The sequence below is a fragment of the Tachypleus tridentatus genome, chromosome 13 (genome assembly GCF_004210375.1).
Source record: "Tachypleus tridentatus isolate NWPU-2018 chromosome 13, ASM421037v1, whole genome shotgun sequence".
NCBI classification, from domain to species: Eukaryota; Metazoa; Arthropoda; class Merostomata; order Xiphosura; family Limulidae; genus Tachypleus; species Tachypleus tridentatus.
Genome location: NC_134837.1, coordinates 231,301,409 through 231,317,398, shown reverse-complemented (window position 1 = coordinate 231,317,398; position 15,990 = coordinate 231,301,409). Strand labels below are relative to the sequence as shown.

Sequence of the window (15,990 nt, the reverse complement as noted above, 5' to 3'; positions counted from 1 at the left end):
TATTACCTTTCTTTCACGTAATCACTAACAGACAACTGACTAACAAAACATATAACCTTCGTTTTTAATAAACACAAGCAGACGACTGACTAACAAAATATATTAACTTCATTTTACATAATAACTAGCAGTTAACAGAATAACCAAACATGTTACCTTCGTTTTGAATAATTACTAGCGGACAGATACCGAAGAAAATAACTTACCTTAATTTGAATAATCAGTAGCACACATCTGACTAATAAAACATATTATATTCCTTTTGAATAGTCAGTATCAGTCAACTAACTAACAAAACATGTTATTTTCGTTTTATGTAATAATTAGCAGAGAAGTGAAAAACAAAACATATTAGCTTGCTTTTACGTATTCAGTTGCAGACAACCGACTAACAAAATATATGACCTTCCTTTAACGCAATCACTGGCAGAAAACTGACTGGTAAAACATATTATATTCCTTTTGAATAATCACTAGCAGACAACTAAGTAACAAACATATTACATTCCTTTTGCGTAATTACTAGCAGACAAGTTAGAAATAAAACATATATTATCTTTCTTTTGATTAATAAGCAGCAAACAACTGATTAACAAAAGATATTATCTTCCTTTTACGTAATAACTAGGAGACAACTGATTAACAAAATATATTATCTTCCTTTCCCGTAATCACTAGCAGACAACTAACTATGAAAACTTATTCCCTTTATTTTACGTAATCTCTAGTAGAAAAGTGACTAACAACACATATTACCTTCCTTTTGAATAATCACAAGCAGGCAACTGACGAGCAAATTATATTACCTTTGTTTTATGTAATAACTAGCAGACAACTGACTAACAAAACATATTACCTTCCTTTTACGTATTCACTAGCAGACAACCAACTTACAAAGCATATTATCTTCCTTTTACGTAATCCTTGGCAGAAACCTAACACAATATGTTACATTTTTTATGTAATCATTAGCGCACAACTGATTAAGAAATTATATTACCTAATTTTAGAATAATCCCTAGGAGACAACTGCATTTTGAAAACATATTACTTTCCTTTTAGGTAATCACTAGCAGGAAACTGACTAACAAAACATATTACCTTCATTTTGAATAATTAGCAGCTTACAACTGACTGACAAGACAGATTACCTTCCTCGTGAATAATCACTAGCAGACAAGTGACTAACAAACATATTAACTTCCTTTTGGACAATCAGTATCAGACAACGGACTAACAAAACATATTAGCTTCATTTTCTGTAATCATTAGCAGACAACTGAGTAACAAAACATATTATTTTCCTTTTAAATCATCACGAGCAAGCCACTGACTAACAAAAGATATTACTTTCTTTTTACGTAATCACTAGCAGACACTAACAAAGCATATTATCTTCCTTTTCCGTTATAACTAGCAGAAAAATGACTGTCAAAAGATATTACCTTTCTTTTGAATAATCACTAGCAGGCAACTAAGTAACAAAACATATAATCTTCCTTTTACGTAATCACTAGCATACATTTGTCTAAGAAAGCATATTACCTTCCTTTTACGTAATCACTAGCAGACTAGTTACTAAGAGAATATATTATCTTTCTTTTGAATAATCTGTAGCAAACAAGTGATTAACAAAACTTATTACCTACTTTTTACGTAATCACTAGCAGACAACTGATAAACAAAACATATTACCTTGCTTTTGAATAATCACTAGGAGACAACTGATTAACAAAACATATTACCTTGCTTTTGAATAATCACCAGGAGACAACTGACTAACAAAATATATTACCTTCCTTTTGAATAATCACTAGCATACAAATGACTAACAAAATATGTTTTCTTCCATTTGCGTAATCGCTAGTAGAGAAGTTGCTAACAAACCATATGACTTGTACTCCACATAACCACTGACAGACAATTAACTGATAAAGCGTACAACATATCCCCAAATATTAACAATTAGGCAAATGACTAATAAACTATATCACCTTTTTCTATATGATCACTATCTGATGATTGACTAACAGACCACAGTATCGTCCCTCTGCATAATACTGGGATGATACTTTCTGACAGTTGACAGATGGAATACCATCTTCTCTTCACATAATGACAAGATACCAACTGACTGACAAACCATATCAACTTTCTACCGTACAATCGTTATACCGTAATTAATAATAAATCACACTGTCGTTTCTCCACATAATAGCTAGCAGACAAGTCATTTCACTTTCTTTCTGGTTAATTACTGATTGACAATTGACTAACAAACCACATGTCCTTTACTCCACATAATCACTAGGAAGCAACTGACTACTAACTGACAAACCGTACTACATTCCTCCCAGATAATCACTAGTTGACAACTGATTTACTTCCGATAATCACTGGCTGACAATTGATTAACAAATCATAATAATAACACTACACAGCCATTTTTTTGCTTCTTGAACACTGTTAGGTGTTCCTTGTAGATTTTTGACTGCTGATTACGAAAATCACATCAAAATTTGCCCATCACGTACCGTTTCATCGAAATCTTCAGTTTCACCAGGACATTGCTACAATGGAAAAACGATACCAAGGCAACTGGAATCCGTCAATGCTTGCTGACTACTGTTAGTCACTGCAACGTGATGAACCGGACATTGAATACAAACAAAAATCAGGAGCAAAACACTTTAATTATGTTGAACTTAATAGCGTATTAGAATACACGCAATTAAATACGTTATTGCCGGTAAACAGTTAACTATCTATATCTCAGAGTTCCTAAGTGATGAAGCAAAACCAAAACTATATTTGTGCTATCAGCAAAAACGTTTCAGTAAGCAAAACTTTCCAAAAAAATGTTGTGCAGTATAACAAACCATATGACTTTGCCTCCACATAACCATTAGTAGACAACTGATTATGAAACCATGCTATAATTACTTGAAGACAACTGACTAACAAACAACATTATTCCCTTCTCTCTCCTGCATAATCAATATCTGATAATTGACTAATAAACGATATCACATTTCCTCTGTTTATTTATGAATAAATTCCAAGTAATTAACTAATAAAGCCCATGACAATAATTTTTGAATCAAAAATAGATTAAATTATTATCAAAGTGGACGATTTCATATCCGCCCAGACTATTAGAGACAAAGAATATTATATCAGTTAAAAATACATATTTGTTATCGAAATTTGATTGTCTAATTATCTTTGTCCTTTTATTTATCATCCCCCAATGGAAGAGCGGTAATTTTATGGACTTACAAACCAATAATCTTGTCCCTACGTAGAACACAACATATAGCTCAATGTGGCTTTGCTCTAAAACAAAGAAACAAACTATTAACTTATCCACATCCCTATCTGAATATTTATGAAGTGTTGTAGTAAAATACTGCATAAAGACTGATAAAGAATTGTTTGGCTTTTGTTTCACTACAAATAAAATTCTACTTCAAGTTTGTAATAGTAATAAAAATTACAATTCATGATTTATAAAACGTTAAACCGGTTATGTCATATCCATTCTGTTATATAATCAACACATATCTGTTTTATAAATTTTATTGAATAAAATTTCCCTGTCAGGGTTTTAAATATGAATGGGCTGAGGATTCTTCTAAAATAGGTGTCTGACTTGTTGGTGATAAATGCAAACAATAAACGGACAACACCCAATCTACTAATTTTAAAATCATGTGTTCAAAACTAGTCAAACGTACGTATACAAATTCTTTAGACTCTAGGGTATCATAGTTATGTCTAAAGCTTTAAATAACTCTCTTTTCTTTTTAAAGTTTCCCACAGGATGATTTAAATATTTTAAAATCCAACTGAGAAGACGTTATTTTTCTTTGTTTTCCACTATACAACCTGCGATGAATTCAGTTACATTAGCCCATGGCTTATCACAGTTGTATTCAGAATTTTAAAGAATTGTCTCTTTTTTGCCAAAGTCCACAATGACGTGTTCGATTACTTTGTAAAACCCTTTGACAAGACAAACCATTATTTTTACCTCTGTTAAACTGTGAAGCAATTTAAAATATCACCCAATACAGCTAATCACTCAAGCGCCGGTTAATTTAACGTTTACTAACTTTATTTATTTGACTGAACTTTTACTTGGCTTGCGCTTGCTTGGTCGCTTATATTTATACTTTGTTCACTAAGATTTCGAACTTTCTATAAACCTACGCAAACGACACTATAATGTATCAATACTCACTTAAGGTAACAAAAAAACAACAGATATTTGAGTAAAGCTTAGTATAACAGTTGAACTACACACACACTGTACGACATGTACCGAGTTATGCAACCAAACTTGTCACAATTATCGCCTTTAAAATAATTATTTTTAACTTTCTTGTTGTGTTTGTTTGTTTCGTTTTGAATTTCGCGCAAAGATACTCGAGGGCTATCTGCGCTAGCCGTCCCTAATTTAGCAGTGTAAGACTAGAGAGAAGGCAGCTAGTCATCACCACCCACCGCCAACTCTTGGGCTACTCTTTTACCAACGAATAGTGGGATTTACCATCACATTATAACGCCCCCACGGCTGGGAGGGCGAGCATGTTTTGTGCGACCGGGATTCGAACACGCGACCCTCGGATTACGAGTCGAACGCCTTAACACGCTTGGCCATGCCGGGCCATTTCTTGTTGTGAAAAGCAAAATTAAATATTAAATCCCCAAATAAACTAAATTATAACTTTTAAACTAACAGTCCTGTACCTCCAACAATAAACACGTCTTCAAAAAAATTACGGACAATAGTTTCCTCACATTATATAAAAAGACTGTTATTTTACATGCTAAGTATTTTCATATAGTATACACTAGCATTTGGAGTTTCCTTGTTAGCTTCTATTCTCATAGGGCATCGCATAGGGCTTCACCTTCGTGATGACGAGAAACCCACTTGAAGTAAAAATGTATCGCAAGACGGCTGCTATGAGTATTAAAAATTTTATTAAAATAAAACGTAGAACAACGATTCTAGCTTCTTATGTCATCTTGAGAGTTTGCAATTCTCTTTGTTAATATGAAGATGATATAAGAAGGTTGAACCGCTGTTCTCTACTTTATTTTAATAAAAGGGATTCGCACTGATACGACCCCTTGTCTTCATCTCTTATTGCCTGAGTTCTGTCTTTTCTAATCTATCTGTATTCTGGCATCGTAGATCTTGCACCTCTTTTATTTTCTTGACAGCCAGTTCTTTCATTTATGTTGATGTCCTTTTATGTCTCATCTCTATCCAATGGTTTAAGGTCTAGTATGGTTGTAGCTTCTCTACCGAATTCAATGTCTTCAGATTCTGCACCTATGACAATCACAACTGCCATGTTAGTTGCATTCGTAATGCCTTCTTCTCTCTTGAAGTACCTTTTCAACAGATTGACATGGTAAACGTTGGTCGTCCCATCCACTTTCACCTTATAGTACATTCTGTTGACCACTTCCTGTACTGCAAAAGGTTCTTTCTACTGCCGGGTGAGTTTGTTGTTAGCTGTGGGAAGCAGAACAAAAATATTCTGCTAAAATGTCGATCCTTGACCAACTTCTTTTATACACGTTCTTCTTACTGCCTTTTATGCATTTAGTTTCAACAATAGAACTGCTTTGGTAGATCAATTTCATTACCCTTTTCTGATCCTCCGTTTTGTAAGTCTCTTCCTCTTTGTCTTGCACTTGACTTCCTCTCGGACATTTTCTTCCATTCTCATAAACTTACATTCGGAATGTCACCCTTTGGTAGTTGTAAAAGCTTGATGTCGTCTTGCTTTACATTCTTTCTTTGAGTTCATGTAGTGACTACAGATGTCTCGTAAATTTTCTTTCTGTTTTACCCGAATTCTTACTGCCTGTTACATTTCCAATCACCAAGTCATAGATTGATACTTTCACACACAGGGCCTCAAGATCTGCTACATAATATGGAGTATCCATCTTAATTCTTGCTGTCTCATCAATTTACATACACAGAAGTACCTTGCCTGTTATTTGTACATCAGATATTAGACTGGTTCTCACTGCTGCAATACTGCACCCAATGTTCAGTAAAACCTTTACTTTTGTGTCCCCAAACTAGCCTTCGCCTTTGGGATATTGTAATTTGTAGGCACCTCTCCATATTTCTCATATACTTCCATCACTAGTGGCACTGTGAATCCATTTGCTAGTCTGTTGCAACCATTAGTCGTGCACTGATAAATCATGGAAATAACACTTCCTTTTTAGCTAAATATGAAGTATTTTCTTGATTATGTTTCTTCTGGTAGCAGTATCCATGGTAACAGTCAGTTTTACTTGTTTCTTGTCAGCACCATCTTTGTAAGCAGCTCCAGATGTTTCATACTGAGATTTCTGATGTTGCTTGTTGGTGAGGGACTTACACTTCGGTACAGTGTGCCCTTTCTATAACAAATAAAGCATCTCTTCTCCCATTTGTCTGTTCATTTCTTGCCACCTTTGGTAGACTCTTACTTTTGGTCAACCACCACCGGTTTCGATTTTATCTGGATATTTTTGGACTTTCCAATTGCACTCCTCTCCATTAGATTCTTTATACTGTTCTATCAGTTTCATCAATTTGTCCACATCTTTTGGTGCTCTCTTCTTTAGCAGCGGTGACATGTCAGTTGAGCACATGGTCAAAAACTGTTCACATATTAGTAAATCAGAGAGTCCCTCAAAACTATTGCCATACTTAACCACGCCAGTCCATTTGGTGATATATCGCTGCAGATATGCCTCAAACTGATGTATACAGTTTCTCCACTGGAGTAAGCTAAAAAGTTTTGATAAATAGGTGGCATATTTAGCCGATAAGTTGGGGTTTAATCTACAATATATATCTGTTTTTAGAAACATTAACTAAGAAGTAATATATTTCGAATAGACTTAGAGCAGAATATTTACAGATAGATATTATATTATTTTTATTTTTAAAATATTTGGTATTTTCAACACGTTTATCGGACTGAACACTTTTAAACAACACTTAATTATTATTATGCAATAAAATTCCTTAATTAATAGAAAATATTTTCAATCACGAAGCAAAAATTTATGATGAAAATGATTTGTCTTTAAGATTCGTACGTTTTAAAATTACCACTCATATTTTAGTTAAACTAAAGTAAATCAGCTATAAATCTCATAACAACAACATAAACAGCCAACGAACAATTGAAGTCGGAAAAACACGGCACTAGAACACCGAGTAACACTTAGACACTTTTCGACTCCAAGACTATGAACACTTCCAAGGTGGATATCGTTCTTCAAAGTAGATAGAACTTAAATCGTGATTTTCTAGCTGAATTATACAGAATAGAAAAAAAGTGCCTGGAGAAGTGCTTTACGTTTTAGTTTATTGATTGCTTTCTTTTCAGTTATATTTCACATTTCGAAAAACAGTTTTACTGAGTCTCTTAAATGTTTCACAAGTTATTAAAAGTAGAAAAAAAAACCAGCCAAAATTTTCCATGTTTTTACGAGATGTCGTGAAACGTAGATGAGATTGTTTCTAAGGCAACCCTAGGAACCAATGTAGCTTTTCTTTGATGTTAGAAAAAAAAATTCTGTGTAATCTAGAATTACAACTATAATATTTTAATCTTAGTTGATAATACGAGAGTGGTCTCCATTCGTAACAAGTGCATTTTACAGTAAATCTGTTTCTACGTTATGGGATTTGATGTTGACCTACAAGATGAATTTGTTAATATGTATGTAACAGATGATAAATTGATTTACGTTAATTTAAGTTATATTTGCTACATATTATACACACTTAAACAAAACTTAAGAAAATAAATGATAAATTCCTCAATATTTGTTTTTGTATACTGAGTATTATAGTATCTAAGTAATATATTGATGCTATTCTATACATCAGCAGAAGGTACATGAAAAGGATAATTACTGTTTTTATTAACTTTTTACTTATTTTCTTTGTCAGTCTTTCACAGTGCGATTCCTGGTACTGAGACAGATTAATTGTTCGGGTTTCTGTGGTTTCGTGCCGTATCTGTCACCAATGCTTCTGTCTCTTTAAGGATCTCTACACAACTTGATCACGTTCTTTCTCGTGTTCAAAGTTACCGTGCTAAAGCAAGTAAGCCTTGATTGAGAAACAAGTTGCATCTTACTTTTAAAGAGACTACCAGCTGCTTGAGCAATTACTTATCTTTTTTTAACTAATGATAAAAAAATAAAGTTTTTATACTTTTATAGCACAAAATTTCCTTAAAGTTTATTTCATAATTATAAGAACGTGAAAATTAATGTACTGATGTTAAGTTTCATTCCCTACTTTAAGAAAACCGGTTTCTATTGCACATATCCGCTGGCCTTTAGACCTAATTTTAATATGAAATTATTTTCAAACTAAAAATTCCCTCTTTTGTGTTTTTTTTTAACTGTACTACTGTAACATGGTCATACACAAATACTTAGAAAATTGTCTATAAACAAGGGTAACTCCGTGACGTATGAGCTACAATTTATAATACTAAATACAAGTTAGGCCTAAGCAGGAATAGTAAAACAACAAAATGCTCTTACACAGTACTTGAACCTACTTTCAAATGTATTCATTAGCTTGTGAGATTTAGATACTTATATCTATGTTAATAACTACAATAGCTCCACTTTATTACTGTTAACTTAAACTTGTGAATGCAAATAATGTACTGTTTTTAAACAAATACGGCGTTTTAGCAGACATATTTTCATTTTTACTGTCTAATAATGCAGGGATACAAAGAGTTTTTAATGCAAGCAAAAACAGTTCGACTTAATTAGATTTTCAATGCAGCTCATTAAATTGGCCCTGATATGTCTGTGCCCTTTGACCTATCCGTGCTAAGATGGTTAACTATGGACCTTGAAGCGTTGAGTTTTAGTACTTGCCCCCGATATGTAGGTGTTTTTTTTTTTAAATCTTCGCTAGATTTGTCTATTTATTGTTAGATAAGTCGATTGGTTTGTCGGTTTCTATCAAGCCATTCGGCTCAAAGTGTCTTTTTTTCTTAGAGGTGTTTGGTGGGTATTACGTGTAGAGGAATGGTTTTAACCTTGCAGCCATTGAAACATCCCACATGGCCATCACGTTCTTTCATAATTTTACGTAACTAACATCATTACATGAGTAGTCTAGGCAAGTCATTTAACTGTTTTAGTTACTTTAAATACAGAGCACTGGTTTTACACTTTATAAACTTTGTGCATTCAAATACAAACTACCACTACCAAAGATATGTCTCGTATACGAAGCACGAGCTTTCTCCCTAATTAGTAATTATTAATATGAGCTTCTGAGCGAATGTTAACCACGCTATATACAGTGCCGACGAGGTCCCTCGCCCAGTACCAGAACTCTTCAGGCCGGCTGGGATATAACAGGTATGTTAGTGGTTGAGACGTTATTTTCGTTAGCAAATTGCTTGACAACAACTGTTACGATGTGAAGTGATTACGTTAGCGAAGTGCAATTCTTCGTCACTTCTGTTTATATTACAACAAATCAAAATTAAGGTAATAATTTTCAATGTTTTGCTATTTATTTTTTTTAACGTCGTACATTATTGATTATCATTGTCTTAACTAACCTGCTTATTTATTCTGAAGAAGAGGCGAACGAGCAAGCTAGTTTTCTTGATCCCAGAGCTCTTTAAGCGATCACAGAGTCAACGGTATAAGAATAAGTTAGTGGTGTCAGAGCGGTGAAGATAAACTAATGAATAAATAAACAACGTAGTAAAATTAAGGATAAAAACTTGAAGCCTTTTGTAAGAAATAACATGAAGAACAAGAGTACAGTGTTTGAAATAATTCTTGAAAAAACTACTACTTTTATATCCGACACAAATAACATTGACTTGTCTTCATTAGCTTAACTTTATTTTTAAATACCTTAGTGATTTATTGATAATAGTAAGCGTATAAATTACTCCTCTGGGAAATTTTAATTTAAATTAAATTCCTCACTATATTGGATGACTAGAAACTTCACAAAAAGAAAATGTTGTTCTTGTCTACCAGAAATACAGGTGTAATGGAATCTAATGGTGGTTCAATTTTTTTTATATGCAGCTCATGAATAATGAATAAAAACTAATCAGTGAAGTAACCAGTTTTATAAGGTTGATGTGTATTCTCATGTAAGTTTGTTATTACTCGAAAAAAGCATTTTCGTCATGTAGTTAATTCAGAAGTGATTATAATATTCAGTTTAACTATCAGTGAATAAAAGTTACTTTACAAAGAACAAGGTTAGCATACGAAGTAGAAGTTCAAAATAAATGATAAAATTATTCATGAAATAAGTAAACAAAGATATGTTAAGTGTTACTTCAAACATCAAAAACCATTCTAAACATCTAATAGAATGTCACTTTAATATTACTCCAATTTAATTAATACTAACAACATTGTAAAAATGTAAATATTATACTGGTCGAGAAAAGTTGCTTGTAATTTTTCCAAAAGTATTTTATTAACGCTAGTCCATGTTAAACAAAGACATTTTATAACTTTATAAAACGTAGTTTCGACATTAATACAAGAGTATTTTATACTGGTCCAGGATATACAATGGTAGTATAAAGTTGAAAAATTTAGTTTTTATACTAATCTAATTTCAATACTCTTGATTTGTATATTGTTCTGTGAAAACATAACGATCATATTGTTATATATTATTCCATAGTATTTTACAATTTTACGAAAAAGTAACTTGAACGTGCTTTTACATTGTTAAAGTATAGTAATTTATAAATCTGTGATGACGAGAAAACACACTCGTAGAGAAAAAATATATATGTAAAAACGGCTGGTGTGGGTTGAGAAAAATTTTTATGTAGAGGCGCGAACAACGTTTCGACCTTCTTCGATCATCGTCGGGTTCACAAACAATAATTCATAGGTATTCAAAACATAAATATCATAAGGGTGGAGTTAGCCAGTAATGCTGTGTAAATTGGTGAAAACGTAACCTTAACATTTGTACAAATTAAGTAGTAATAAATCATTTTAAACATAACCTTAACACTGACGAAGACCGAAGAAGGTCGAAACATTGTTCGCTCCTCTACATAAAAAAAATGTTCTCAACCCATACCAGGTGTTTTTACATGTATAATTTATAAATGTTAAAATACGGCTTAAATACTGTACAAGTTAAACAAAAAATGTACATTTGATAACTTTCCAAACGTTGAACATTTTATATTTATAGCTTTGTAAAAACTGAATTAAATATTTGTCCAAGTTAAAAAACAATAATTCATAGGTATTCAAAACATAAATATCATAAGGGTAGAGTTAACCAGTAGTGCTATGTAAATTGATAAAAACGCAACCTTAACACTTATACAAGTAGTAATAAATCATTTTAAACATAACCTTAACACTGGTCCAACTTCAACAACGGTATCTTAGGTAATTCTTTCAAAATGTAACGGCCTGGCATGACCAGGTGGTTAAAGCACTCGACTTGTAACCTGAGGGTTGCGGGTTCGAATCCAGTCACACCAAACTTGCTTGTCTTTTCAGCCGTTGGGGCGTTATAATGTCACAGTCAATCCCACTATTCGTTGGTAAAAGAATAGCCCAAGAGTAAGTTGGCGGTGGGTGGTGATGACAAACTGCATTCTCTCTAGTCTTACACTGCAAAATTAGGGACGGCTAGCATAGATAGCCCTTGAGTAGCTTTGCGCGAAATTTAAAACAAACAATCAAAAGTTAACTTATTACTGGTAGAAGTTCCATATACGTTTAACCGTAAAACAATTGCAATTTTAAATTGATAATAACGTACCTTAATACTTATACAAGTAAAAAAATATATTAAAACGTAACCCTCCTGGCTATGTTAAGAAATAATGTTTAATAATTTTGTAAATGTTAAATAATTGTAACAGTTGCAGATTTTAACTTGCTAAAATGCACCTTTACTACTCTTAAAAGTACAGTAATGAGATAATGTAATTTTCAAAACAATCCAAGTGAAGAAGCAGTATTTCATAATTTCTTTAAGACAATTAATACTAAAAATCAAACTCTATACTAGTCCATGTTAAACAATATTGTCATATTAGTTTGTAAAAATATCAATAATCGTTCAACTAAACAAGACTAGCTTATATCACTGTATAAACGTATGTTTAATTTTGCTTCAAATTACACAAGAAAACCTTATACAAGTGTCACAAAAAGAAGCTTTAACTATCGATAGAAGTCCGAAAACTTTAAAGTGGATCATTAGAAACAATTGTGTTTTATAATTTAAAAAAATAATAACCTTAATTTTGGTTCAAATTCGACAATAGTCTTTTATAAGTTAAAAAAGAAATAAACAAATGCAATTTACGTATTCAAGTTATTCAATGTTAGTTTATGACTGTGTAAAAAGGGTAACTTATACACTTTAAAGTTAGCAATAATGTTCCGTGTGTGTTACACTTTAGTTTTATTATTTATTAAACAGTGAAAGTCTATAACCTTGTAAATATATATATATATATATATATGTACAATACTGACTCCACGTAAACAATCTCATTTCATACAGCTGTTAACACAGATATTCCGGCCTAGTTTAATAACATATTGATTTCTAATTTTTTTAAACGTAACTTTAATATTGGTTCAAAATACCAGATAGTGTTTTATAACTTGTAGAAACGTTGGTTTGAAATGTTTCAAGTTAAACAGTAATGCTCATTACTGTATATAAACGTATCTCTGTTACAGGTTTACGTTAAAGAACAATATTTGGTAATTATTGTAAAAAATCTAGCCCATATAATAGTTAAACAATAGTAGCTTTAATACTAGTCAATTTCATTCTTTTAACCTGTAGGAACGTAGCTATGATACTTTTATAAGTTAAAACAGCAGTAGACATAACTTTCGTAAAAGCTTAACTTTAATACTAATCAAAGTCGAACGTTTGTGTCGTGTATGATTTGTTCTAGCTCAAAGCCACAAAATGAACGTTCAGGGCTTTATCTACCGCAGTGTGAAATTAAGTTACGTATTTTAGATAAATTTGTAGTAATAGAACTTAAATATATAAGACTGGTTCGTGTAAAATAAGAGCATTTCAAACGTATATAAGAACAGTAAACAATAACTGAAGTTAAACAATACTTTAGTTTTACAAAAAAGATAAATCAAATAATGGTATAAATTAGACCATAGTAGCTTATAGCTCTGTAAAATTTGTATTTTAATGTTGGTAACAAATGAGCTATGACAGAACTCTATGAAACATAGCTTTAGTAGAGGTTCAAAATAAACAATATATTACGTTTCATAACACAGTAAAGAAGTATCTTTAATATTTATATACATTAAATAATGGCATATTGCACTCTGTAAAAACATAACAGATACTTGTTATCAGTAATAACCAATTGGTCGTTAAAATTGTTTCATTTAACTGTGATTTTATACTATTAATTAAAAGTCTCTTTTATATCTCTGTGAAAGTTAAAAGTTTATAACTTTGTGAAATGAAAGTAGCTTTAATATTAGCCTAATTTAAACAATATTAATTTGTGACTTTCTAAAAAATTAATTTTTCATACTAGCCAAAATTAACAAATAATAACTTATAAGTTTAGTAAAGTCGTAAGTTTAAAACTCTTCAAAGTTATATAACACTAGTTTATAAACTTATAAAAATGAAACTTTCAATCCTGTTACAAATTAAAAGGCAATATCGTACAACACCGCAAATCGTTTAAGTTAAGCAATGGTGAATTATAAAATGTTTAAAAACGTAGCTTTACTATCGGTCTATGTTAAACAACTATTTAATAACTAAACCGTGATATTTTATAGCTTATTATTTGTAAAATGAACAACGGTATTTTGTAACTTTGTGGAAATGTCATTTTGATTTAACTTTACATTTTACGTTACATTTTAATATAACTTTAATTATGTTTAAAGTTTTGTTTGTTTTAGAATTTCGCGCAAAGCTACTCGAGGGCTATCTGCGCTAGCCGTTCCTAATTTAGCAGCGTAAGACTAGAGGGAAGGCAGCTAGTCATCACCACCCACCGCCAACTCTTGGGTTACTCTTTCTAAAGTACTGAGATTATTATTAATTCAAAGTTAAAAAAGATTGTATTTTATAAGTTATAAAGCGTAAACTTACTGTTAATCGAAACTCAAATTGATAATTTAATAGAAATTATGAAACTATGTAAAACTAAAATTGAAAAAAGAGGCGTATATTGAACATTAAATCGATACTTTTTATTATTACATATTTACGTAATAAAATAACTTATTCACCTGAACGGATAAATAATTCAGCAGTGCAAATGTAAGTTCAAACCAATTTTAACTTCTGAAATCCAATGTTATGTTGAACAATTAAAAAGGTATTTTTCACCTAACTGTTTTTCTAATTCTGTTTCCAAGCTAAATGGATAACTAGTAATACTTCTGCTGTAAAGTGTTAGAAATGAATTATGATGGATGCCAGCAATGTGTAGTAATATCCTATCCAGCAATGTGTAGTAATATCTTATCCAGCAATGTGTAGTAATATCTTATCCTATTTCATCTCTTTGTACAAGGCAGTAGCAATGAATTCTTTATTTTCACCTGTACTAACTTTTACTTATGTGTTTCTTGTTAAGCACAAAACCACACATCAGACTATCTGTGCTCTGCCCACTGTGAGTATCGAAACCCAATTTTAACGCTGTATACCTTCAGACTTGCTGCTGAGCCGATGGGAGCTGTTCGAAGTACTAAACAACACGACGATATTATCTAAGGGGAATTTGCACCAACCTTAAATTTCACAAAAAAATTGTACGTATTATGATGTAATGTTAACATCGTATTTAAACAAAATATTTTTATTAACCCTGTAAATTTGTGTTTGCACTTAAACACACATGACAATTTTTTAATCTGTAAAAGTTTGCCCCTACATACATGTTTTGCCCCTTTTTGAAAATATTTTTGTGGGCGTCCCAGCTAGGACTTGCTGACGTAAATGTGAAGAGTTTATCTACACTTGATGACGTAACTTTGGGAGGTTATTCACACTTACTGATAAAAGTGTGGAAGCTTTTCTTCTTTTGATGATATCATTGTAAAATCATCCTACGTAGCTACGAAAGCTTAACAACATTTAATAAGGTAATCTTGAAAGGTTTATCTACTGTTGATAACGCAATTTAAAAATTTGTTCGTATTGGATGACTTTCCCATGTCGTTGTGGAAGCTCACATAGGTGCGATGACGTAATAAGGGAAGCTTATTCAAGCCTATGACGTAAAGATTGACTTCACTTGATGACATAACTGTGGAAGATGTTTTACACTTAATGATTTATCACAATGGCATTCGTCACACTGTTTCTAATATATTATTATATGGAAGGAAATTATTATAAACAGAAATTAACTTACTGTGAACATTCGTTCGTTGTTTTCTCACGTGGTGGCTGGACCAGGAAAAAGAGCCGGCTAGGAGCTTCTCCAACAGAATTCTTGCGAAGATTACTTCATGATTTTGCGCTAATCATCAAGAAATTGTAAAGAATTAGTTCATGTTTCCTTTGCTTAAGCTAATACTTTACTTATTCTTCATGAATTTTCATGCACAGTTTTACTCAAATTGACAAGCACTAAACGTATAAGATCGTTTCAATCATAAGCGTTTAGTGAAATGTAAGCACGAGCGAAAGAGGGCCCTTGATCACGTGTCTCTACTGGGTGAGTCCATTTGATCACGTGGGTTTGAAGAGTGAGTTCTGTTGCAATTATTTGTTTATACTTTTGAGATATATATTTTTGAATTGACAGATTACAAAACACTCTCCTTATGCTAAGAAAGCATAACGTTAATCATATATGAAATATTATGAGCAAAACATCAATAACGTGATCCAATATCTTACTCATAATAAATTCTTTACTTCAGCAGAAC

At 31.9% G+C, this 15,990-nt stretch overlaps 1 protein-coding gene across 2 annotated transcripts in view; it reads right to left on the bottom strand.

Annotated features, from left to right (window-relative positions):
• Window positions 1-15,731, bottom strand: part of LOC143239168 (tolloid-like protein 2) — a 109,318-nt gene extending 93,587 nt beyond the window's left edge. For both annotated transcript variants that reach the window (XM_076480025.1, XM_076480026.1), the window contains exon 1: window positions 15,471-15,731. In XM_076480025.1, coding sequence (XP_076336140.1) covers window positions 15,471-15,479 — 9 coding nt within the window. In that variant the 5' untranslated portion in view covers window positions 15,480-15,731. The remainder of the gene's footprint in view (window positions 1-15,470) is intronic.
• Window positions 15,732-15,990: the final 259 nt, after the last annotated feature.